Source organism: Pristis pectinata, chromosome 19 (assembly GCF_009764475.1).
Source record: "Pristis pectinata isolate sPriPec2 chromosome 19, sPriPec2.1.pri, whole genome shotgun sequence".
Taxonomy (NCBI): Eukaryota; Metazoa; Chordata; class Chondrichthyes; order Rhinopristiformes; family Pristidae; genus Pristis; species Pristis pectinata.
The window spans coordinates 1,067,886-1,094,262 of NC_067423.1; the positions used below are offsets into that span (position 1 = coordinate 1,067,886).

The window sequence follows — 26,377 nt, forward strand, 5'->3', positions numbered from 1 at the left end:
CCAATGTTGTGCTGGATTTAAAATTTTACCTTTGAAAAACCATTGTTTTTACAAGTTCTACTTTCCAATTAAAGTGGGTATTGTGCGCCAGCAGAGGGCAGTCATGCCCAATGTACAGTGTGAACTGAGGACCATCCTGAAATGAACAAATGAAGCAAAGTTCCTTTGTTTGACTCTTGGCCCAGCAGGAGATTGGTGCATGGGGTAGCAACACTCTCCACCTTGCTGGATATACTTTGAGATCCTTTTAATCAATGTTTACAGTCAATGTTCACAGTCAAACCATGACTGATGTAAATCAGTAGTTAGCTGCGGTTAATGAATCCAGATTTTAATGTTCTCAGAAGCAGTGCCACTTTCCCAGGCTAACAGAGTGGTGCTGCACAGTAAGGTGATCATCCCGTGTCTGGATAATTGGTGACATATCAGTTTCCAGCTGCCAGTCTCTGGTGAACAGGGGTGAAGGGGCAGCAAGGGACTGAATGGGTTAAAGGGGACACATGCAGTGAGGGAGGAGAAGTGGCTGAAAGGACTGGAAGGGTTAAGGGAAGGGAAGGGGACGGAGAGACCAGACCACACACAGGGGATCTGAGGATGAGAATTTGACCCTGAGATGTTGCTCAGGAAAGACAAGCAGGATGATCACCTTGCCGAGAGTGGTGGGTGCCTGGAATGGGTGACCAGGGGTAGCAGTGGAGGCAGGCAGTGTCGTGGAAGCTTTTACATAGACACGAATATGGAGGGAATGGAGGGATGTGGATGGTACACAGGAGGAGGACATTTAGTATAAATCAGCATCGTTCAGCACAACATCGAGGGCCGAATGGCCTGTCCAGTGCTGTAGTGTTCTATCTTCTACGATAAGAGTATCATATCCAATGTACAGTGCTGGGGCATGTCGAGGTTAGGAAAGGGGCAGTGTTGGAGCTTCTGAAAAACATTAGGATAGATAAGTCCCTGGGACCAGAAAGGATAGACCCCAGGAAGTGGGGGAAGAGATTGCCTGGGCATTGATGATGATCTTTGCGTCCTCCCTGGCCACAGGAGTGGTACCAGAGGATTGGAGGATGTCTAATGTTGTTCCCTTGTTCAAGAAAGGTAATAGAGATAATCCTGGGAATTATAGACCAGTGAGTCTTATGAGACAGGATTTATGAGCATTTGGAGAAGCATAGTCTTATTAGGGATAGTCAGCACGGCTTTGTGCGGGGCAGGATGTGCCTCACGAGCCTAACTGAGTTTTTCGAGAAGGTGACAAAACTAATAGATGAAGGTAGAGCAGTGAATGTGGTGAATGCAGACTTCAGTAAAGCATTTGACAATGTTCCCCATGGTAGGCTCATCCAGAGAGTCATGAGGCATGGGATCCATGGAGACTATAGTGTAGCAGTTAGCGTAACGCTATTACAGTGCCAGCGACCCGGATTCAATTTACGCTGCTGTCTGTAAGGAGTTTGTACGTTCTCCCCGTGTCTGTGTGGGTTTCCTCCAGGTGCACCGGTTTCCTTCCACATTCCAAAGACGTAGGGGTTAGGAAGTTATGGGCATGCTATGTTGGCGCCGGAAGCATGGTGACACTTGTGGGCTGCCCCCAGGACAGTCTATGCAAAAGATGCATTTCACTGTGTGTTTCAATGTACATGTGACTAATAAAGATCTTATCTTACTTGGCTGCGTGGATTCAGAATTGGCTTGTTCACAGAAGGGAGAGGTTGGTAGAACCATAGAACCATAGAACAATACAGCACAATACAGGACCTTCGGCCCACCATGTTGTGCCGACCTTCAAACCACACCTAAGACTATCTAACCCCTTCCTCCCACATATCCCTCTATCTTAACTTCCTCCATATGCTTATCTAACAATCTCTTGAACTTGTGAAATGTATCAGCCTCCACCACCACCCCAGGCAGCGCATTGCATGCACCAACCACTGTCTGGGTGAAAAACCTCCCTCTGACATCTCCCTTGAACTTCCCACCCATCACCTTAAAGCCATGTCCTCTTGTATTGAGCATTGGTGTCCTGGGAAAGAGGTGCTAGCTGTCCACTCTATCTATTCCTCTTAATATCTTGTATACCTCTATCATGTCTCCCCTCATCCTCCTTCTCTCAAATGAGTAAAGCCCTAGCTCCTTTAGTCTCTCCTCATAATGCATACTCTCTGAACCAGGCAGCATCCTGGTAAATCTCCCCTGCACCCTTTCCAACGCCTCCACATCCTACCTATAATGAGGCGACCAGAACTGGACACAGTACTCTAAGTGTGGCCTAATCAGAGTTTTGTAAAGCTCCATCATCACTTTGTGGCTCTTAAACTCGATCCCCTGACTTATGAAAGCTAACATCCCATGAACTTTCTTAACTACCCTATCTACCTATGAGGCGACTTTCAGTGGTCTGTGGATATGAACCCCCAGATCCCTCTGCTCCTCTACACTGCCCAGAATCCTGCTATTTACCTTGTACTCTGCCTTGGAGTTTGTCCTTCCAAAGTGTACCACCTCACACTCCTCCGGATTGAACTCCATCTGCCACTTGTCAGCCCAGCTCTGCATCCTATCAATATCCCTCTGTAAGCTTCGACAGTCCTCCACAATATCCACAACACCACCAATCTTTGTGTCATCTGCAAACTTGCTGACCCACCCTTCCACCCCCTCATCTAAGTCATTAATAAATATCACAAAAAGTAGAGGTCCCAGAACCGATCCCTGCGGGACACCGCGAGTCACAGCCCTCCAATCCGAATGCATTCCCTCCACCACAACCCTCTGCTTTCTACAGGCAAGCCAATTCTGAATCCACACGGCCAAGCTTCCCTGGATCCCTTGGCCTCTGACCTTCTGAAGAAACCTACCATGTGGAACCTTGTCAAACACCTTACTAAAATCCACGTAGACCACATCTACTGCACTACCCTCATCAATCTTACTGGTCACCTCCTCAAAGAACCCTATCAGGCTTGTGAGGCAAGATCTTCCCTTCACAAAGCCATGCTGTCTGTCCCTAATCAGTCCATGTTTCTCCAAATGCTCATGGATCCTATCTCTTAGAATCCTTTCTAACAGCTTACCCACCACAGACGTAAGGCTCACCGGCCTGTAATTCCCTGGACTATCCCTAGTACCTTTCTTGAATAAGGGGACAACATTCGCCACCCTCCAATCCTCCGGTACCATCCCCGTGGACAACGAGGAAGATCCTAGCCAATGGTTCAGCAATCTCCTCCCTCGCCTCACGAAGCAGCCTGGGGAATATTCCGTCAGGCCCCGGGGACTTATCTGTCCTAATATTTTCTGACAACTCCAACACATCCTCTCTCTTAATATCTACATACTCTAGAACATTACCCTCACCAACACTGTCCTCAGTATCATCAAGACCCCTCTCCTTGGTGAATACTGAAGAGAAGTATTCATTGAGAACCTCACCCACTTCCACAGCTTCCAGGCAAATCCTCCCTCCTTTGTCTTTAATCGGTCCTACCTTTACTCTAGCCATCCTTCTGCTCTTCACGTACGAGAAAAAAGCCTTGGGATTCTCCTTAACCCTACTCGCCAAAGCCTTTTCATGTCCCCTTCTCGCTTTCCTCAGCCCTTTCTTAAGTTCCTTCTTTGCTACTCTATATTCCTCACAAGCCCTGTCTGAACCTTGCTGCTTACACCTTATGTATGCTGCCTTCTTCTTCCTAACTAGTTGTTCCACCTCTCTTGTCACCCATGGTTCCTTCATCCTGCCATTCCTTCTCTGCCTCACCGGGACAAATTTATCCCTAACATCCTGCAAAAGATCCCTGAACATCGACCACATCTCCATAGTACATTTCCCTTCAAAAATGTCACCCCAATTTACACTCCCAATTTCTCGCCTTATAGCCTCATAATTCAACTTCCCCCACTTAAATATATTCCCGTCCTCTTTGCTCCTATCCCTGTCCATGACAATTCGAAAGGTTATGGAGCAATGGTCACTGTCCCCCAAATGCTCACCCACCGATATATTTGTCACCTGACCCGGCTCATTACCAAAAACTAGATCTGGGGTAGATGGTAAATGGAGGTCAGTAACCAGTGGTGTTCCACAGGGATCAAGTTCTGGGACCCCTGCTTTTGTTATTTTCACAAATAACTTGGATGAGGAAGTGGAGGGATGGGTTAGCAAGTCTGCAGATGTCACGAAGGTTGGAGGGGTTGTGGATAGTGTGGAAGGTTGTCGTAGGTTACAACAGGATATAGACAGGATGCAGAGTTGGGCAGAGAAGTAGCAGATAAAGTTCAATCTGGAAAAGTGTGAAGTGATGCACTTTGGAAAACTAAACTTGAAGGTGGAGTACAAGGTTAATAGCAGGATTCTTAGCAGTGTGGAGGAACAGTGGAATCTTGGGGTCCAAGTTCATAGATCCCTCAAATTTGCCACACAAGTTGATAGTGTGGTTATGAAGGTGTCTGGTGTGTTGGCCTTCATTATTCAGGGATTGAGTTCAAGAGACGCGAGGTAATGTCGCAGCTCTATAAATCTCTGGTTAGACCACACTTAGAGTATTGTGTTCAGTTCTGGTTGCCTCATTATAGGAAGGATGTGGGAGCTTTAGAGAGAATGCAGAGGAGATTTACCAGGATGCTGCCTGGATTAGGGAACATGTCTCATGAGGAAAGGTTGAGCGAGCTAGGGTTTTTCTCTTTGGAGCATAGGAGGATGAGAGGTGATGGTAGAGGTATGTGAGATTATGAGGGGCATAGGCAGAGTGGACAGCCAGCACCTTTTCCCCAGGGCGGCAATGGCCAATACCAGAGGGCATCCGTTTAAGGTCAGAGGAGGACTGTTCAGGGGAGATGTCAGAGGAAGGTTCTTTACACAGAGAGTGGTGGGTGCCTGGAACATACTGCCTGGGGTGGTGGTCGAGGCTGATACAATAGGGACATTTAAGACTCTTAGATAGGCACATAGAAGTAAGAAAAATGGAGGGTTATGGGCTGTCCAGGAGGGAAAGGTTAAATTGATCGTGGAGTAGATTTATTTATATGAGGGGTATAGATAGGGTGAATGCATGCAGGCTTTTTCCCTTTAGACTGGGTGAGACTAGAACTAGAGGTCATAGGTTTAGGGTGAAAGGTGAAATATTTAAGGGGAATCTGAGGGGGAACTTCCTCACTCAGAGGGTGGTGCGAGTGTGGAACGAGCTGCCAGTGGAAGTGGTGGATGCGGGTTCAGTTGTAACATTTAAGAGAAGTTTGGATAGGTGCATGGATGGGAGGGGTTTGGAGGGATAGGGTCTGGGTGCAGGTAGATGGGACTAGGCAGAAGATCAGGTTGGCATGGACTAGATGGGTCGAAGGGACTGTTTCTGTGCTGTGGTGCTCCATGAGGTTGGCACAACATTGTGGGCCGAAGGGCCCATACTGTGCTGTAGTGTTCTCTGTTCTCAGGCAGAGAGAGGACCATGGATCCTTGTGTGTCTGCAGTAGTTGGGACGTGGTACTGCCCAGCACTCTTAACCAGCTTCAGGGTTTCTGCCCCAGAGCTGAAGACTGCAGCGTCTCCAGTCGGTTATCTCGGTAATGCACAGTGTGTGTGGGAAATCTGGCATACACTGTCACCGACATACATCATTGCATTCAATGAACACATTGATCAGAGGTGGGGAGAGAAGGTTAAGGTGGGAGTGGGGGGTTCTGTGTCTACTCACCATTGTGATGTTGGTCGGAACATTGCGTAAGGGGATCCCCATTTCTAATGTCCTGTCTTCTTGTACGTCTGAAACAGGAAGGATTAGTGTGAGTTAAAGACACTTCTCCCTGTTGATCCTGGGCAACACTAGATTAGCTGCCTCAGTCACAGGCTCTGGAAATCACACACTCCGAGATCAGAGGTCCTGGCTGCGGATGTGGACCACAGCTTTTGTGAAATGTTCTAATGTTAGTCTTTTTTAGAGGAAAACAAACTTGGAGAGAGTCTGGTCGCACTGCGTGAACTTCAATTTCATGGAACATAGAACATAGAACAATTACTTCTATCCCTGTCCATGACAATTCTAAAGGTTATGGAGCAATGGTCACTGTCTCCCAAATGCTCACCGACCGATAGATCTGTCACCTGACCCGGTTCATTCCCTAAAGCTAGATCTAATATGGCATTCCCTCTAGTCGGCCTGTCTACATACTGCGTCAGGAATCCGTCCTGGACACACTTAACAAATTGCGGCCCGTCTAAACCTTTGGCACTAAGCAAGTGCCATTCAGTATTTGGATAGTTGAAGCCTTCCATTATAATAACCCTGTTATTTTCACATCTTTCCAAAAACTGCCTCCCAATCTGCTCCTCAGTATTCCTACTGCTACTGGGGGGCCTATAGAATACTCCCAGGATGGTAACTGCCCCTTTCTTGTTCCTAACGTCCACCCATATTGACTCTAGAGAGGATCCTTCTGCATTATCTACCCTTTCTGAAGCTGTAACAGTATCGCCACCCCTCCTCCTCTTCTCCCCTCTCCATCCCTTTTAAAACACTGAAAACCAGGAATATTCAATATCTATTCCTGCCCTGGTGTCAGCCATGTCTCTGTAATAGCCACAATATCATAGTCCCATGTACTTATCCAAGCTCTTTCATCTCCCTTATTCCTGATGCTTCTTGCATTCAAGTAAATGCACTTTAGCCCATCCACCTTACTACTTTTATAGCCTGTTACTCTGCTTCTCCTTCCTCAAAGCCCCTCTACCTGTCAGATCTGACTTTTCCCCATCCCCTTCTTCCTCTGACCTACCCCTCTGGTTCCCTTCCCCCTCGCAATCTAGTTTAAACCCTCCTGAACCACCCTAGCAAACCTGGCCGCAAGGATATTGGCCTCCCCCTCAAGTTCGGGTGTGACCCGTCCTCTCTGTACAGGTCCCACCTTCCCCAGAAAAGATCCCAATGATCCAAAAATCTAAAACCCTCCCTCCTGCACCAACTTCTCAGCCACGCATTTATTTGCCATCTCCTCCTATTCCTACCTTCACTATCGCATGGCACTGACAGCAATCCCAAGATTGTTACCCTTGAGGTCCTGTTCTTCAGCCTTTTGCCTAGCTCGTTAAACTCACGTTTCAGGACCTCATCCCTCTTCCCACCTAGGTCACTGGTACCAACATGAACCACGACTTCTGGCTGTTCTCCCTCCCGCTCTAGAATCCTGTGGACCCGATCAGTGACATCCCAGACCCTGGCACCTGGGAGGCAACATACCATCCGGGATTCATGCTCACTGCCACAGAACCTCCTATCTGTTTCCCTGACTATCAACTCCCCTATCACTACTGACTTCCTCTTCTCCTCCCTTCCCTTCTGAGCAGCAGGACCAGTCCCTTGACCTGTACAGAGAGGACGGGTTACACCCGAACTTGAGGAGGGCCAATATCCTTGTGGCCAGGTTTGCTAGGGTGGTTCAGGAGACCCTTGACCACTGCTACACAACCATCAAAGATGCCTTCCGAGCCACCCCTCGTCCTCACTTTGGGAAATCAGACCACCAGGCTGTGCTGCTTCTCCCTGCATACAAACAGAAACTAAAACGGGAGGATCCAGTATGGAGAGTCATGCAGTGCTGGTCTGAGGAAGCAGATGAGCTCCTACGTGACTGCTTTGAGACAGTGGACTGGTCAATGTTCAAAGACTCAGCTGCCAGCCTTGATGAGTATGCCACCCCATCACAGACTTTATCAGCAAGTGTGTGGAAGACTGTGTACCAAAGAGGACAATCCGGGTGTTCCCAAACAGGAAACCATTAATTCACTCCCTACTGAAGGAGACGACTGTTTCACACAAATCTGGTGATCCTGATCTGTACGAGAAATCGAGGTATGACCTTGGGAAAGCTATCAGGGATGCCAAGAGGCAATACCAACTCAAAAGGAGAGTCCCTGACCAGCCGTCAGTTATGGCAGGGCTTACATGCCATAACAGTCTTCAGGATGAAGTCAGGCTACATGGTTAACAACAGCACATCCCTTCCGGATAAACTTAATGCATTCTGTGCGCGTTTTGAACAGAAGGGAAGTGGATTGTCACCATCCACCCTGACAGCCACCAGTGCAGCTGAACCTGTGATCACAGTGGAGGATGTAAGATCAGTCTTCCAGATGGTGACCCGGGCCGTGTGCTCAGATCTTGTGCTGATCAGCTGGCAGAAGCATTTGTGGACATATTCAACCTCTCCCTGCTTCAAGCTCAGGTTCCCTCTTGTTTTAAGAAGACCACTATCATCCCGGTATCAATGTAAAGCAAGGTAACATGCCTCAATGACTACCGACCAGTGGCTCTGACATCCACCATCATGAAGTGCTTTGAGAGGCTGGTCATGGCTTGCATCAACTCCAGCCTCCCAGACAACCTGGACCCATTGCAATTCGCCTATCGCCGAAACGGGTCTACAGTGGATGCCATCTCCCTGGCCATACACTCAGCTCTGGAGCACCTGGCCAGTAAAGACACCTACGTTAGACTATTGTTTATTGACTACAGCTCTGCCTTCATTACAATAATTCCAAGCAAGCTTGTCACCAAACTCCGAGACCTGGGACTCAACACCTCCCTCTGTAACTGGATCCTTGACTTTTTAACAAATAGACCGCAATCAGTGAGGATAGGCAGCAATACCTCTGGCACGATTATTCTCAACACTGGTGCCCAACAAGGCTGCATCCTCAGCCCTCTACTCTACTCCCTATATACTCACGACTGTGTGGCCAGATTCTGCTCTAACTCCATCTACAAGTTTGCAGATGATACCACCATTGTAGGCCGTATCTCAAACAGCAATGAGTCGGAGTACAGGAAGGAGATAGAGAGCTTAGTGGAATGGTGTCATGACAACAACCTTTCCCTCAATGTCAACAAAACAAAAGGGCTGGTCACAGACTTCAGGAAAGAGGGCGATGTACATGCACCTTTCTACATCAATGGTGCTGAGGTCGAGAGGGTTGAGAGCCTCAAGTTCCTGGGTGTGAACATCACCAACAGCCTGTCCTGGTCAAATCACGTAGATGCCACAGCCAAGAAAGCTCACCAGCGCCTCTGCTTCCTCAGGAGGCTAAAGAAATTTGGTTTGTCCCCTTTGACTCTCACCAGCTTTTACCGATGCACCATAGAAAGCATCCTATCTGGATGTATCACAGCTTGGTACAGCAACTGCTCTGCCCAGGACCGCAAGAAACTGCAGAGAGTTGTGGACACAGCCCAGCGCATCACGAACACCAGCCTCCCCTCCTTGGACTCTGTCTTTACCTCTCATTGTCTTGGTGTAGCAGCCAGCATAATCAAAGACCCCACCCACCCGAGACATTCTCTCTTCTCTCCTCTTCCATCGGGTAGAAGATACAGGAGGCTGAGGGCTTGGACCACCAGACTTAAGGACAGCTTCTACTCCACTGTGATAAGACTATTGAACGGTTCCCTTATACAATGAGATGGACTCTGACCTCACGATCTACCTTGTTGTGACCTTGCACCTTATTGCACTGTACTTCCTCTGTAGCTGTGACACTTTACTCTGTACTGTTACTGTTTTACCTGTACTACATTGATGCACTCTGTACTACCTCAGTGTAACTGCACTGTGTAATGAATTGACCTGTACAATCAGTTTGTAAGACAAGCTTTTCGCTGTACCTCAGTACAAGTGACAATAACAATACCAAGCTGAGAAACCCTGAGGATGTTTCAGATATCACCTCACATATAGAATTAAGCAGTTCACCCATGTCACTGACCTTGAGGTCCCTCCCTGATCATGGCTCGTGCTATAATCTGAAACATTTGGCATTGACTAATGTCTATCAGCAAGTGTGAGTGAACACACCCAGATGTTTACTCTTCTCACCTCTGTGACTGATCAGCTGTGAAAATGTGGCAATCTTTGACGTGATCTGCAATGATGTTCAGAACCTTCAATCCAGGCGTGTTAAACTGCGCAGACTGTTCCCCAGTCCATTGGTTCATGCAACTAGTTCCCTTTAAAGGTTAGTATTCCCATTCATATCATATACCTGGTCCCATTGTTTTCTAACATCAGTTAACTTTATATCTCAAATATTCTGCCACAAAACACTTCTGAATAGTTGCAGACTGAATCCCTGCAAAACTTTATCCGCTGAGAAATGTTTCATTCTCTGTTTACTTTTGCTTTCTGTCGCTAAATTCAAGTTCAATCCAGGTAATGAATTTTCCAGAAAATTAGGGTTGGTGTGTTGAGAATTACATTGTGGAAATTGGAAATCTACTTGTGAAATGTATCATGCTGCAGGGCACGAGCTGCAGAGTGCCACTAATTGGACCGCCTGTTCTAAGGAGATGCACAGTCTCAAAGGGCTGAATGGTCTCCCTCTGCACATTAAGGCTTGATGATTTACCCTAAAGCTATTCCAAAATCAACCCCAGTGGACGTGCAAATCTGAATGCAAAGACAAATGCTGCCTAAATCTTGGAAAGACTGAAATGACCAATTTAAACAAACTAGTTTGAAGGAAAGTCACATTTGGAACTGATTTCTTGTAACATTTTATCGGCTGTTCAGAAATCTCAAATCTGCCTCAGGGAACAGATTCCCACTTCCCATATTTCCTAATGACTTAGAAGGACCATTTGGCCCATCAAGTCTATGCCGGGTCACAGAGCAAGCCTGGTCCTCACTAATTTTCCTGTCAACTTGTTCCCCCACATTCCCATCAGCTCCCCCAGGATTTTACCACTCACCTACACACCAGGGGCAATTTACAGTGGTCAATTAATCTACACCAAGATATTTGGACAGGTACCTGGAAAGGAAATGTTTCGAGGGATAGGGGCCAAACGCGGGTATATGGGACTAACGTGGATGGGTACCTTAGCTAACATGGGTGAGTTGGGCTGAAGGGCCTGTTCCATGCTGTGTAACTCTATGAATCTAGGAAACTACCAAACTGCACGTAGATGTGGGAGGAAACCGGAGCACCTGGAGGAAACCCACGCAGTCACAGGGAGAACGTGCAAACTCCACACATACAGTGCCTGAGGTGTGAATTGAACCCGTGTCTCTGAGACTGTGAGGCAGTGGCATTACCTGCTGCACCACTGTGTCTCCCCCACTCCTGCTCCCGGTCCCCCACCTCTACACCCTCCCTCTGTCTGCACATCACATGTTCTTCTTAAACAAGAGCTCTGCTTGATCCAACAGCAGGAAACCAATCAACGTACGCAGGAAGTTTAAAGAGATAGATCTCACCCTGGGGAAGCTCGGCTCAGGAGCTGTGCAGAGGGATTAATTGAAGATCTCCTTCAAAGAGCAACACACAATGTGCTGGAGGAACTCAGCGGGTCAAGCAGCATCTGCGGGAGGAAAGAAAGTGTCGATGTTTTGGGTCTGACCCGCTGAGTGCCTCCAGCACATTGTGTGTTGCCCCATATTCCAGCATCTGCAGTCTCTGGTGTGTCCATCCTTTTTCAAAGAGCTAGTACAGATCCAATGACCCAAATGGACTCCTCCAAGCTAAACCTCTCTGTGATTCAAGTTAAGTTGCTTCAGCAATTTAAATAAAACCTTTCTCACTCATGATTAATTTTTCAGGCGAGCTGGCCAGGCCAGAGCAGCAGTCACTGCTGCTGAGAAGGTGGGAAGGTGGTGGTCACCTTGTTCTCTGAGCACTGCCGTCCCTCTGGTGAAGGTGCTCCCACAGTCAGTGAAGTCATTTAAGTACCACTGCCAGGAGATGAACACGAACCAAAGACACACACCGGGGTTAACACACACACCGGCGTCAAACACACACACTGGGGTTAAACACACACACCAGGGTCAAACACACACACCGGGGTTAACACACACATCGGGTTCAAACACACACCCACCGGGGTCAAACACACACACATCGGTGTCAAACACACACACTGGAGTCAAACACACACACCGGGATCAAACACACAGACTGGGGTTAACACACACACTGGGGTCAAACACACACACCGGGGCTGAGGCACAGCTTAGGCCTCTGCCCAGCTGAGCTACTTGCTGAACTGTCATGATTGAAGTGCACACAACATAAAAGCAGGGAAGGTTTCCACATTGTCTGTAAGTACAGCAACATCCAGGAAGTGGGAATAATCTGTGCCAAGCCTTTCAGTAATCACCATGTTCAGAGCTTCTTCATTGACCTGGAAATTGAAGTGAAACAGAGGTATCTAAAGCCTGGTGTCAATCGTGTGAAGATATCTTTCAGATGACAGGTGGATTTAATTGTTGGCCTTCATTACATGCAATGTTAAAGCCATGATCTTGTTCTGCTCCTTTTATAAAACTGCACATACTTGCAGTATAAGGTAAGTATTCTCTATATCCTGCATCACATATCTGTTGTTGGCAGTCATTCAGACAATCCTTCCCTGGCATCTGTTTCGATGCACTTCACTTCCGAACTCATCTGCTTTCTGTTATCCCAGAATATATTTAGATCACTGTTTAACATCAAGGACGGATATATTTGTTTCCTTGAAATTGTATCTTCTGGTCAACTGCGTGGTATCCAAGATATCTAATGAGAGAGAGCAAGATTTGCTTCCACTGGCAAAGGGTTGTTGTGTGACCATCAGCTGGTGATAGGTGTGGAGCAGAATCACAGAACGACATTGTATCTGAACTTCTGCCGTGTGAGCGAGAGAGGGTGAGTGCCTGCACAAGGTTACTGCCACTTGTTCAACTTCCCAACAAAACAACTTCACTCCGACAGGTCCAATTCGTTAGTCATCGAGTCATACGGCCCAACTTGTCCATGCTGAGGACGAGAGTTGTTGACGTGTGGGGTCTCCGCGACTTCCACAGGAAGAGCCAGGACACGGCATTCTGCAGTTATTCACGAAGGGGACAAAACCTCTTCCTGCTAAAAACCCTCAACCCCTTGCCCACATTCACTCCCACTCCTCCAGCCTCTTCCGCACTACACCCACCCCCCATCTGTCCACCAACACCCCCAACTCTCTTACCCCCCACAACTACCCAGTACCCCACAGCCCCTCCCTCCCACCACCAGCACCCAGGGTTGGGGAATCAAGAACAAGGGGGCATAGAGACCTCTCCTCTCATAGAGAGGGCAGAGATTTAATAGGAACCTGAGGGGCAACTTCTTCACCAAGAGGGTGGTCCATTTATGGAACAAGCTGCCAGAGCGAGTGGGTGAGGCAGGTATATTAAATACATTTAAAAGGCACCTGGACAGGTACATGGATAGGAAGGTTTAGAGGGATATGGGCCTGGCTGAGATGAAAATCTAGGTCGGCACAGACCAGTTGGGCTGAAGGGCCTGTTTCTGTGCTCTGTGACTCTGTAACACACACCCCACCCCCACCATCTTCACCCCTCTCCCTCTCCTCTACTGTCAGGTGTGGTACCAACCTCTCACCCACCAGCCCCTGGACCAGCCCCTGGTACATCAGCACCCTCCCAACTTCTCACCCACCAGCCCCTGGACCAGCCCCTGGTACATCAGCACCCTCCCAATCTCTCGACAGACCTGCAATGGAGCCAGCACCCCTGCGGTGAGTGAGTGAACTCAACATTGGTGGAATTCCTCAACCACTGGTCCGCTAACTATTGGGTATGATATCTGCCGCCACCCCATGCACACCCTCACCCCACCGCCTCACCACCCCTCCTGGCAACCCTCCAGCAGATGTCAGTCATGACCTGACAATGTCTCCCCCACCCATGGGACTTGGGGTCAGGGTCAGGGAGAACACCAGCCAGCACAGAGTGTTGCAGCTAGCAGCCCTTCATCTGTAGGAACTCATTGTGCAGCGAGGTGTTTACACATATGGAGCTCCTTAAAGGCAATTTGTGGCTCACAAGCTGGTGACAGAATTCTTATTTCCGCACTCAGATGTCCTCAACACATTTCTAACACAATCCACTTCTGAAGCTGCGGTGGAATCTCGCGAGCTCAGTGAAAGGCACGGCTGGCGGCTGGAACACAGGAGATCGGCTGCCTGAACTGGGCTGTGATATCCGAGCAGCCCTGTCTCAGCCTCAGACCGCCCTTACTGAGCTGCAGTAGGATGGTGCTGCACTTGGGGAAAATGTCTCGTGTGCCTTTGTTTAACCATTTATTTCTGTTGATCAGAAGGTAATTAGAAGTAATTTTATATCTTTGCACTGTACTGCTGCCGTAAAACAACACATTTCACAACATACAAGTCAGTGATAATAAACCTGATTCAGATCCTGGTACGAACCTTTTCTCAAACTATATCATGTTTAAACTTGGAAAAAATTAGGAGAGGTACTGTTGATCCTTCGCTTAAATGTGAAGATATTTGGAGTCTATTAATTCAATATTTTCACATGATGTAGATCCCCTTTCAATAACTTTCCAACTTGGAGGAACGGACTTGATGACATAATATTGCTCTGTTTCTACTGAGAAATTTTAGCCCAGTTTTTTTTTCTCTTTTTTTTTGTTGTTTGTTTTTTTAAAAAAAGTTTTTTTTGTTTACTTTATATTGTTTATAATTTTTTTTACTGATTTGGGTTTTTTTCTTAAATTTATATAATAAATCTTTTTCTTTCTTTTCTCTTATATTATATTCATTTATTAAGAGATTGTTGGATCTACAGTTTTTTTTATATTTTATTGTTCTTTATGATTATATATGCTATGATTGTTATCCTGATCTCTTTGTATTACATGTATAAATATTGATGCTATATATCAATCTGTATTAATTTGAAAACTAATAAAAAGATTGAAAAAGAAAAGATCCTGGTACGAACCATTTATGAGGAGCTGAAACAAGGATTTACTGAGATGTAATGGCCCAGAATTTCCTGCTGTCTGTGATTCACCCAATAAACTTCTGCCAATGGGATACATCAGTGGGAGTGGGAGGGGAACAAGCCCCACCCACAATAGGAGCAGAGAAGGTTTGACCAGCTGTAAAAATTTCATAAGTGCACAAAAAGGGAAGGATGGGCCAGGACACGTGCATCTCCTCACAGACAGAGGCAGGAGAACTTATAACGGGGAATGAGGAAATGGCGGAGGAACTAAACAATGACCAAAGACCTGCCAGATATATTCAAGAATCAAGGGTCAAGAGAAAATAAGGAAGTGAAGCAACCAGGTATTAGTCAAATTACTGGCAAAGTTGGTGATCTTAAAAGCTGATAAATCCCAAGGACCAGATGATCCACATCCCAGAGTTTTTAAAGAGGTGGCATTGGTGATAGTGGATGCTCTGGATATCAGCTTCAAGGGTTCTGGAGACTCTGGACTTGTCCCTGTGGATTGGGGGTAGAGGGTAAACAGGAGACGACCACCTGTTAGACTAATGTGAGTGGCAGGGAACATGCTGGAATCTATGGTGAAGGATGTAGAGACACAACACCTTGAAACAAATAACAAGACTGAGCAAAGTCAACATGAATTTAGAACATAGAACACAGAACAGTACAGCACAGAACAGGCCCTTCGGCCCACAATATTGTGCCGACATAGCTATTCCCTCCTACCTAGCCCCAATGTTCCTCTCATTCATGTGCCCATCCAAGCCCCTCTTAAAAGGCCCCAATAAATAAGCCTCCACCACCCTATCAGGCAACGCATTCCAGGCATCCACCAATCTCTCAGTAAAACACTTACTGGAGAGCCTCTGCTGCTCCAGAGAAAAGAGCCCAAATTTGTCCAGCCTCTCCTGATAGCACATGCCCTCATTTCCAGGCAGCATCCTGGTAAACCTCCTCTGCACCCTCTCTAAAGCCTCGACATCCTTCCTGTAGTGAGGTGACCAGAATTGCACGCAATACTCTAAATGCAGCCTAACCTTTGAACATAGAACATAGAAAAACTACAGTACAATTCAGGCCCTTTGGCCCACAAAGCTGTGCTGAACATGTCCCTACCCTAGAAATTACCAGGCTTACCCATAGCCCATGTACCTATCCAACAGTCTCTTAAAAGACCCTGTCATATCCGCTTCCACCACCGTTTCCGGCAGCGCATTCCACGCACTAACCACTCTCTGAGTAAAAAACTTACCCCTGACATCTCCTCTGTACCTACTCCCCAGCACCTTAAACCTATGTCCTCTTGTGGCCACCATTTCAGCCCTGGGGAAAAGCCTCTGACTGTCTACACGATCAATGCCTCTCATCATCTTATATACCTCTATCAGGTCCCCCTCATCCTCCGTCTCTCCAAGGAGAAAAGGCCGAGTTCCCTCAACCTGCTTCCATAAGGCATGCTCCGCATTCCAGGCAGCATCCTTGTAAATTTCCTCTGCACCCTTTCTATGGCTTCCACATCCTTCCTGTAGTGAGGCGACCAGAACTGAGCACAGTACTCCAAGTGGGGTCTGACCAGGGACCTATATAGCTGCAACAATACCTCTCGGCTCCTAAATTCAATTCCCCGATTGATGAAGGACAATACACCATATGCCTTCTTAACCACAGAGTCAACCTGCGCAGCCACTTTGAGCGTCCTATGGACTCGGACCCCAAGATCCCTCTGATCCTCCACACTGCCAAGAGTCCTACCATTAAGACTATATTCTGCCATCATATTTGACCTACCAAAATGAACCACTTCACACTTATCTGGGTTGAACTGCATCTGCCACTTCTCAGCCCAACTCTGCATCCTATCTATGTCACTCTGTAACCTCTGACAGCCCTCCAAACTATCCACAACACCCCCAACCTTCGTGTCATCTGCAAACTTACTAACCCACCCCTCCACTTCCTCATCCAGGTCGTTTATAAAAATCACAAATAGTAAGGGTCCCAGTACAGATCCCTGAGGTACACCACTGGTCACCGACCTCCACTCAGAATACGACCCTTCAACAACCACTCTTTGCCTTCTGTGGGCCAGCCAGTTCTGGATCCACACTGCAATGCCCCCTTGGATCCCATGCCTCCTTACTTTCTCAATAAGCCTTGCATGGGGTACCTTATCAAATGCCTTGCTGAAATCCATATGCACTACATCTACTGCTCTCCCTTGATCGATTTGTTTAATCACATCCTCAAAAAATTCAATCTGGCTCGTAAGGCAGGACCTGCCCTTGACAAAGCCATGCTGACTATTCCTAATCATATTATACCTCTCCAAATGTTCATAAATCCTGCCTCTCCGGATCTTTTCCATTAGCTTAACAACCACTGGGGTGAGACTTACCAGTCTATAATTTACTGAGCTACCTCTACTCCCTTTTTTGAATAAGGGAACAACATCCGCAACCCTCCAATCTTCCGGAACCTCTCCCGTCTCCATCAACGATGCAAAAATCATTGTCAGAGGCTCCTCAATCTCTTCCCTCGCCTCCCACAGCAGCCTGGGGTACATCTCATCTGACTTGATGCTTTCCAAAAGTTTCAGCACCTCCTCTTTCCTAATATCTACATGCTCGAGCTTTTCAGACCGCTGCAAGTCCCCACTACAATCCCCCACATCTTTTTCCGTAATGAATACTGACATAAAGTATTCATTAAGTACCTCCGCCATTTCTTCCGGATCCATACACACTTTCCCACTGCTGCACTTGATAGGTCCTATCCTTTCGCATCTCATCCTCTTACTCTTCACATACTTGTAGAATCCCTTGGGGTTTTCCTTAATCCTGCCTGCCAAGGCCTTCTCATGTCCCCTTCTGACTCTCCTAATCTCTTTCTTAAGCTCCTTCCTATTAGCCTTATACTCTTCCAGATCTCTAACGTTACCAAGCTCTCTGTACCTTTTGTAAGCTTTTCTTTTCCTTTTGACTAGATTTATTATAGCCTTTGTACACCACGGTTCCTGTATCCTCTTGTGACTCCCCTGTCTCATTGGAATATGCCTATGCTGAACTCCACACAAATATCCCCTGAACATTTGCCACATTTCTTCCATACTTTTCCCAGAGAACATCTGATCCCCAATCTAATCTTCCAATATCCTGCCTGAGAGCCTCATAATTCCCTTTACTCCAAGTAAACACCTTTCTCGTCTGTCTGTTCCTATCTCTCTCCAGTGCTAACGTAAAGGAGATAGAATTATGATCGCTATCACCAAAATGTTCACCCACTGAGAGATCTGACACCTGACCAGGTTCATTTCCCAATACCAAATCAAGCACAGCCTTTCCTCTTGTAGGCCTATCTACATATTGTGTCAGGAATCCTTCCTGAACACACCTAACAAACTCCACCCCATCTAAACCCCTCACTGTCTGGAGATGCCAATCGATATTTGGGAAACTAAAATCCCCCATCACAACAACTCTGTTATTCTCACACATTTCTTGGATCTGCTTCCCTATCTGCTCCTCAATATTCCTGTCACTATTGGGCTGCCTATAAAAAACACCCAGTAAAGTAATTGACCCCTTCCTGTTCCTAACCTCCACCCACAGAGACTCTGTAGACAATCCCTCCACGACGTCCACCTTTTCCGCAGCCGTGCCACTATCTCCGATCAACAGTGCCACTCCCCCACCTCTCCTGCCTCCATCCCTGTCATCTCTGAAACATCTAAAACCCGGCACTTGAAGCAACCATTCCAGCCCCGGAGCCATCCAAGTCTCCGTGATGGCCACCACATCATAGCTCCAAGTATCGATCCAAGCTCTAAGCTCATCCGCCTTGTTCACAACACTCCTTGCGTTAAAACAGACTCACCTCAGGCCTGTCTGAACACGTCCCTTCCCTATCACCCACCTATCGTACCTACTACTAGCTTTCTCTATTTGAGAGCCAAACACCTCCTCCCCAGTCTCTCCAGTTCGGATCCCACCCCCCAATGAAGGACAGTAATAGAAAGTGAACTTCCAGTGACCACCTCTCCTCTATCACCTCCTCTAACTCCTCTATCACCTCCTCTAACTCCTCTCTATCACCTCCTCTAACTCCTCTCTATCACCTCCTCTAACTCCTCTATCACCTCCTCTAACTCTCCTCTATCACCTCCTCTAACTCCTCTCTATCACCTCCTCTAACTCCTCTATCACCTCCTCTAACTCTCCTCTATCACCTCCTCTAACTCCTCTCTATCACCTCCTCTAACTCTCCTCTATCACCTCCTCTAACTCTCCTCTCACCTCCTCTAACTCTCCTCTATCACCTCCTCTAACTCCTCTCTATCACCTCCTCTAACACCTCCTCTAACTCCTCTAACTCTCCTCTATCACCTCCTCTAACTCCTCTCTATCACCTCCTCTAATTCCTCTCTATCACCTCCTCACTCTCCCTGACCAGACGTAGGTCATCGAACTGCATCTCGTAGGTCATTCGTAGGTCATTCTCACACCTTTCTAGGATCTGCTTCCCTATCTGTTCCTCAATATCCCTGTTACTACTGGGCTGCCTGTAAAAAACACCCAGTTAAATAATTGACCCCTTCCTGTTCCTAACCTCCACCCACAGAGACTCCGTAGCAGAAAGTGAACTGCTGGGTGGTTTGAGGAGGTGACTGGTCGAGTGGACCAGAGTGAAACAGTGGATGTGGTGTTGGATTTCCAGGAGGCTTTTGATAAGATCAGGAGGTCGGTCAACAAGGGTAGAAAACAAATGGAGTTAGGGCTAGGTACTACCATGGATTGAGAATCAGTTATTGGACAAAAAGCAAAGGGCAGAATAAATGGATCTTTGTTGGATGAACAGGATGTGACTTGTGGGCTCCACAGGGATCGGAGGTTGGACCCAGCCACTCACAGTCTGTCTCAGAACTGAGGAGACAAGTGTCATGCTTCTGAGTTTGTTGATGACAGCGCGGGCAGTTTAAAAAGCGGGGACGGAATAAAGAAAAAAACTTCGGAGGCTTTGTGGGTTTCGCTCCGGAGGACTTCGGAGCAGATAAATTTTTCTTTATCTTTTTATTAGGATTTTAAGTATAAGGCTTAGTGTTTAATAGGGTTGTAATTTATTAGGGTTAGTGTTTTTATAAGGTACTTTTATAAGGGTGTAAAAGTTTTAAGTGGTAGAGTGGGGGCTGGACTGTGCAGGCACGGCACTGGCAGTTTAAAAAGCCAACCGCCGTATCCAGCGGGCAGCGTCGGAGTGGGCAGCGGAGTGAGAGGGAGCAGAGTGTTCTGGGCTTTGGCTCAAGGGGCTTCGGCTCAAGGGGCGAGCAAAGGTAGGTGACTTGAGTTAAGGAAGGAGTATGAGGGCAGTTTCCTGTACTCGGTGTCAGATGTGGGAGTTCCCGGAGTCTCCCTGCCTCTGGGAAGGTTACATCCGCACCCGGTGTGTCGAGCTGCAGCTCCTGAGGGACCGTGTTAGGGAACTGGAGATGCAGCTCGATGACCTTCGTCTGGTCAGGGAGAGTGAGGAGGTGATAGAGAGGAGTTATAGGCAGGTGGTCACACCGGGACCATCGGAATCAGGCAATTGGGTCACAGTCAGGAGGGGGAAGGGGAAGGGGAAGGGGAAGAGTCAGGTACAAGAGAGAACCCCTGTGGCTGTACCCCTTGACAATAAGTACTCCTGCTTGAGTACTGTTGGGGGAGACAGTCTACCTGGGGGAAGCAACAGTGACAGTGTCTCTGGCACAGTGCCTGGCCCTGTGGCTCAGATGGGTAGGGAAGGAGAGAGGAGGGTACTAGTGATAGGGGACTATAGTTAGGTGGGCAGACAAGCAATTCTGTGGACGCAGGAAAGAAACTCGGAAGGTAGTTTGCCTCCCAGGTGCCAGGGTCCGGGATGTTTCTGATCGCGTCCAAGATATCCTGAAGGGGGAGGGAGAACAGCCAGAGGTCGTGGTACATATTGGTACCAATGACATAGGTAGGGAAAGGACTGAGGTCCTGAAAAGAGACTATAGAGAATTAGGAAGGAAGTTGAGAAGCAGGACCTCAAAGGTAGTAATTTCCGGATTACTGCCTGTGCTAAGCAACAGTGGGTATAGGAACAGAATGAGGAGGAGGTTAAATGTGTGGTTGAGGGATTGGAGTAAAGAGCAGGGATTCAGTTTTCTGGATCACTGAGGCCTCTTTTGTAGCAGGTATGACCTGTTCAAAGAGGACAGGTTGCAATTGAAACCCAGGGGGACCAACATACTGACGGGGAGGTTTGCTAACGCTACTGGGGAGAGTTTAAACTAGAACTGTTGGGGGGTGGGATATGTACCGGAGAGACTTGGGGAAGGGGTGTTTGGCGCTCAAATAGAGGAGGCTAGGAGTAAGTACCATAGGCAGGTGATAGAGAAGGGACGTGTTCAGACAGGCTTGAGATGTGTCTATTTTAACGCAAGGAGTATTGTGAACAAGGCGGATGATCTTAGAGCTTGGATCCATACTTGGAGCTATAATGTGGTGGCCATTATGGTGACTTGGATGGCTCCGGGGCTGGAATGGTTGATTCAAGTGCCGGGTTTTAGATGTTTCGGGAAGGACAGCGGGGGAGGCAAGAGAGGTGGGGGAGTGGCACTGTTGATCAGAGATAGTGTCACAGCTGCGGAAAAGGTGGACGTTGTGGAGGGATTGTCTACGGAGTCTCTGTGGGTGGAGGTTAAGAACAGGAAAGAGTCAATTACTTTACTGGGTGTTTTTTATAGGCTGCCCAATAGTGATAGGGTTATTGGGGAGCAGATAGGGAAGCAGATCCTAGAAAGGTGTGAGAATAACAGAATTGTTGTGATGGGGGATTTTAATTTCCCAAACATCGACTGGCATCTCCAAACAGTGAGGGGTTTAGATGGGGTGGAGTTTGTTAGGTGTGTTCAGGAAGGGTTCTTGACTCAGGCAGGAAATTGGAAGATTAAATTGGGAACTGATGTTCTCTGGGAAACGTACGGAAGATATGTGGCAAATATTCAGGGGATATTTGTGTGGAGTTCTGCATAGACATGTTCCGATGAGACAGGGGAGTCATGATAGGATACAGGAACCGTGGTGTACGAAGGCTATAATAAATCTAGTCAAAAGGAAAATAAAATATACAAAAGGTACAGAGAGCTAGGTAATGTTAGAGATCTGGAGGAGTACAGGGCTGAAAGGAAGGAACTTAAGAAAGAGATTAGGAGAGCCAGAAGGGGACATGAGAAGGCCTTGGCGGGCAGGATTAAGGAAAACCCCAGGGCGTTCTACAAGTATGTGAAGAGTAAGAGGATGAAATGCGAAAGAATAGGGCCTATCAAGTGCAGCAGTGGGAAAGTGTGTATGGATCCGGAAGAAATAGCAGAGGTACTTAATGAATATTTTACGTCAGTATTCATCACGTAAAAAGATGTGGGGGATTGTAGTGGGGACTTGCAGTGGCCTGAAAAGCTTGAGCATGTAGATATTAGAAAAGAAGAGGTGCTGAAACTTTTGGAAAGCATCAAGTTAGATAAGTCGCTGGTACTGGATGAGATGTACCCCAGGCTGCTGTGGGAGGTGAGAGAGGAGATTGAGGATCCTCTGACGATGATTTTTGCATCGTCCATGGAGACAGAAGATTGGAGGGTTGCGGATGTTGTTCTCTTATTCAAGAAGAGGAGTAGGGATAGCCCAGGAAATTATAGACCGGTGAGTCTTACCTCAGTGGTTGGTAAGCTGATGGAGAAGATCCTGAGGGGCAGGATTTATGAACATTTGGAGAGGTATAAAATAATTAGGAATAGTCAGCATGGCTTTGTTAAGGGCAGGTCCTGCCTTACGAGCCTAATTGAATTTTTTGAGGATGTGACTAAGCACATCGATGAAGGGAGAGCAGTAGATGTAGTATATATGGATTTCAGCAAGGTGTTTGATAAGGTAGCCCATGCGAGGCTTATGGAGAAGGTGAGGACACATGGGATCCAAGGGGACATTGTAGTGTGGATCCAGAACTGGCTGGTCCACAGAAGGCAAAGAGTGGCTGTTGAAGGGTCATATTCTGAGTGGAGGTTGGTGACCAGTGGTGTACCTCAGGGATCTGTACTGGGACCCTTACTATTTGTGATTTTTATAAACAACCTGGATGAGGAAGTGGAGGGGTGGGTTAGTAAGTTTGCAGATGACATGAAGGTTGGGGGTGTTGTGGATAGTTTGGAGGGCTGTCAGAGGTTACAGAGTGACATAGATAGGATGCAGAGTTGGGCTGAGAAGTGGCAGATGCAGTTCAACCCAGATAAGTGTGAAGTGGTTCATTTTGGTAGGTCAAATATGATGGCAGAATATAGTCTTAATGGTAGGACTCTTGGCAGTGTGGAGGATCAGAGGGATCTTGGGGTCCGAGTCCATAGGACGCTCAAAGCGGCTGCGCAGGTTGACTCTGTGGTTAAGAAGGCATATGGTGTATTGTCCTTCATCAATCGGGGAATTGAATTTCGGAGCCGTGAGGTATTGTTGCAGGTATTGTGAGGTATTTGTCCCTGGTCAGACCCCACTTGGAGTATTGTGCTCAGTTTTGGTCGCCTCACTACAGGAAAGATGTAGAAGCCATAGAAAGGGTGCAGAGGAGACTTACAAGGATGCTGCCTGGAATGCGGAGCATGCCTTATGAAAGCAGGTTGAGGGAACTCGGCCTTTTCTCCTTGGAGAGACGGAGGATGAGGGGGGACCTGATAGAGGTGTATAAGATGATGAGAGGCATTGATAGGGTAGATAGTCAGAGGCTTTTCCCCAGGGCTGAATTGGTGGCCACAAGAGAACACAGGTTTAAGGTGCTGGGGAGTAGGTATAGAGGAGATGTCAGGGGTAAGTTTTTTACTCAGAGAGTGGTGAGTGCGGAGGATGGGCTGCCGGCAACGGTGGTGGAGGCGGATATGATAGGGTCTTTCAAGAGACTGTTAGGTAGGTACATGGAGCTGAGTAAAATAGAGGGCTATGGGTAAGCCTAGTAATTTCTAGGGTAGGGACATGTTCAGCACAGCTTTGTGGGCCGCAGGGCCTGAATTATGCTGTAGTTTTTCTATGTTCTATGTTCTAAACCAGACGATGTTGTAAGCAAAGGGGCTTCAGGGGGGATATGCACATTGTATACAAGCTGAGTGAGTCGAGAAGGCCAACATACCGAGGCAGCAGAGAGCAAATGATATATTAGCCTTTATTGTGAGAAGGTTTGACTGCAGGAGTGTATGTTATCATACAGGGCCTTGGTGAGAACACACCTGGAGTATTGTGGACACCTTTGGTCTCCTTACCCTAGTAAAGATGTTCCTGAAATAGAGGGAGTGCAGTGAGGTTTGACCAGAGTGGTTCCAGGGACGGCGGGTTTGCCACACGAGGAGAAATTGTTTTGATAGGACTGTATTCGCGAGTTTGGAAGAATAAGAGGACATCTTCCACCATATCACCCGGCAGAACGTTCCGGGTCGGTGTCTGGAACCTCGTTCCCTGCCTGCCTGTATCTCTTTAAACGCCCCTAACCATCACCATCGTATCTGCTCTACCATCTCCTACCTGGAAGCCACTGCCAAGGGTGTTGGAAGCAGATACAACAGTGATCTTTAAGAGGCATTTAGACAGACGTGCAGGGAATGGAGGGATGGAGACCATGTGCAGGCAGATGGGATTAGTTTGGACTGCTGTCATGGTCGGCACAGACAGGGTTCTATGTTCTATGTTTCGTGTTCCACGCTGTACGTTCCATGTTCTAGCTCATAAAATTGCAAAAAGGCTTGACAGACTGGGTGCAGGGAGGGTGTTTACGCTGGCTCAGGAAGCACAGTTTGAGAACAGAAGGGGAACTTTTTAAGACTGGGATCAGCAGAAATTTCTTTCCTCAGAGTGTGGTGAATCTTTGGAATTCTCCTGTCCGGAGGACTGAGGATTGTTAAGTTCATTCAAAGCAGAGATCAGTGGATTTCTGGGCACGAGGGAAGCGAGGGGCATGAGGATGATGCGGAGGTGGAAGATCAGCCTCGATCCTGGTGAACGGGGAGGCAGTGAGGGGCCGGTACTGACTCCAGCTCCCATCATGTTCACATGATAGCAGGTCAACGCCCATCTGCTTTGTGTTCTGTCAACAGCAATTAAATGCTTTTGTGTGTTTCAAGAGTATTCGGGCCATTTAAAAATATTAAAATGTTTTAAAAATTACAAGTAAATTGGAAAAAATACAATTGAAATATTGAAGTATTAAAGGTAAAATGTTAATGCCCTCGTGCGTAAATTCTCCTCTATCTTTTTGCTCTGGGACTAACCTGGCTCCAGCTGCTCGGACAGATTCTCGGGGGAAACCCCGGGTTATTGCCTCAGCCTCACTCTCTGTCATGTCTTCCTGCAGATTTTAACAAGGTCCATTCACAAAGCGTTCCACCAACGGCCAACAGCGCCTTCAGAATTTCTGCACTCATGCACAAGCCTAGGTTACTGTCAGTCTCAGGGACGTTACGTTGCCCATGTCCCTGCCAGTTCTGGAACATCAGCCCAGTGTTCTCTGTGACCATGCAGGCTGATCTAACCATTAACCAGCTAAGAGATGCAGACATCCCATAAACATTACCATCCATGTCATTGCATTGATAAGCGTAAACATTGTACATCACACAAAACAAGTTCCCCGATGAGCCACACTGGATAACAAAACACAGGCCAAAATGAAGATGAAGCTTTTCTGCATTAACTGGTTCGAACAGCATCGGCCTGGAACAAAGTCCCTCAGGCACCAGGCTCTCTAGTGAGGCAGACTGCTCCAATTTAAATGGTTGATGGTTGATTTTTTTTAAGATTAAGTTAAGATCAGACATATTTGGTCTGGGTGAATTATTCAGTGTGACAAAGAGTTCAAATGGCAGGGGCCATGAGTTACAAATTAGCAGAAAGTAGTTGGAGGAAATGTCTGTTACACATAGGTTACCGGATGTGAGGCTTGTCTGTGAAGGAGGTTAACAGGATGGGGGCATTAGTGGGCTGATGAGATACCATCTTATGGAGGGAGAATATGAAGAGGGACAAACAAACGTAAAATATTGCCAGCAGGAAAATAGCAGTGGTTCAGAGCTGGGCAGCACAGCCCCACTCACTACACCATGTACTCCCCTGGCAGACCCACATGAACAGACTCAAGAAGCCTTGGCTGATTCGGGAAGAAAGACTGCTCAGAAATTCTTCTCCAACCCTGAGGGAGCTCAGTGCTTTCCTGCGGAAACTTGTGGAACTGTCTGTCAGCAGTGAGCAGAAATAATGCCGAGGCAACACTAGAGACTGCAGCCGCTGGAATCTGGAGCAGCACACAAACTGCTGGAGAAACTCAGCGGGTCAGGCAGCATCTGTGGAGGGAAATGGACAGTCGATGTCTCGGGTGGAGACCCTTCCTCTGCACTGCTGATCTTTGCTGGGGTATGGAACCCAAATCCCTTGGCGGCAGGACATGGTGCGATGTAATCCTGTCACAAGGTTGGGTCAGCGCCAACCCTACCCACACAGCTACCGAAAGAACTTTGGCTGCAGCTAATCCATGTCGCAGCCATGCTGGCTAACCCAGAGAGAGCCTA

At 47.4% G+C, this 26,377-nt stretch overlaps 1 protein-coding gene across 5 annotated transcripts in view; it reads right to left on the bottom strand.

Moving 5' to 3' along the window:
- LOC127580343 (semaphorin-3A-like) overlaps positions 1 to 26,377 on the bottom strand; it is a 271,887-nt gene that overhangs the window by 12,168 nt on the left and 233,342 nt on the right. For all 5 annotated transcript variants that reach the window (XM_052033670.1, XM_052033668.1, XM_052033671.1 and 2 more), the window contains one exon: positions 5,691 to 5,758. In XM_052033670.1, the coding sequence (XP_051889630.1) occupies positions 5,691 to 5,758 (68 nt within the window). The remainder of the gene's footprint in view (positions 1 to 5,690; positions 5,759 to 26,377) is intronic.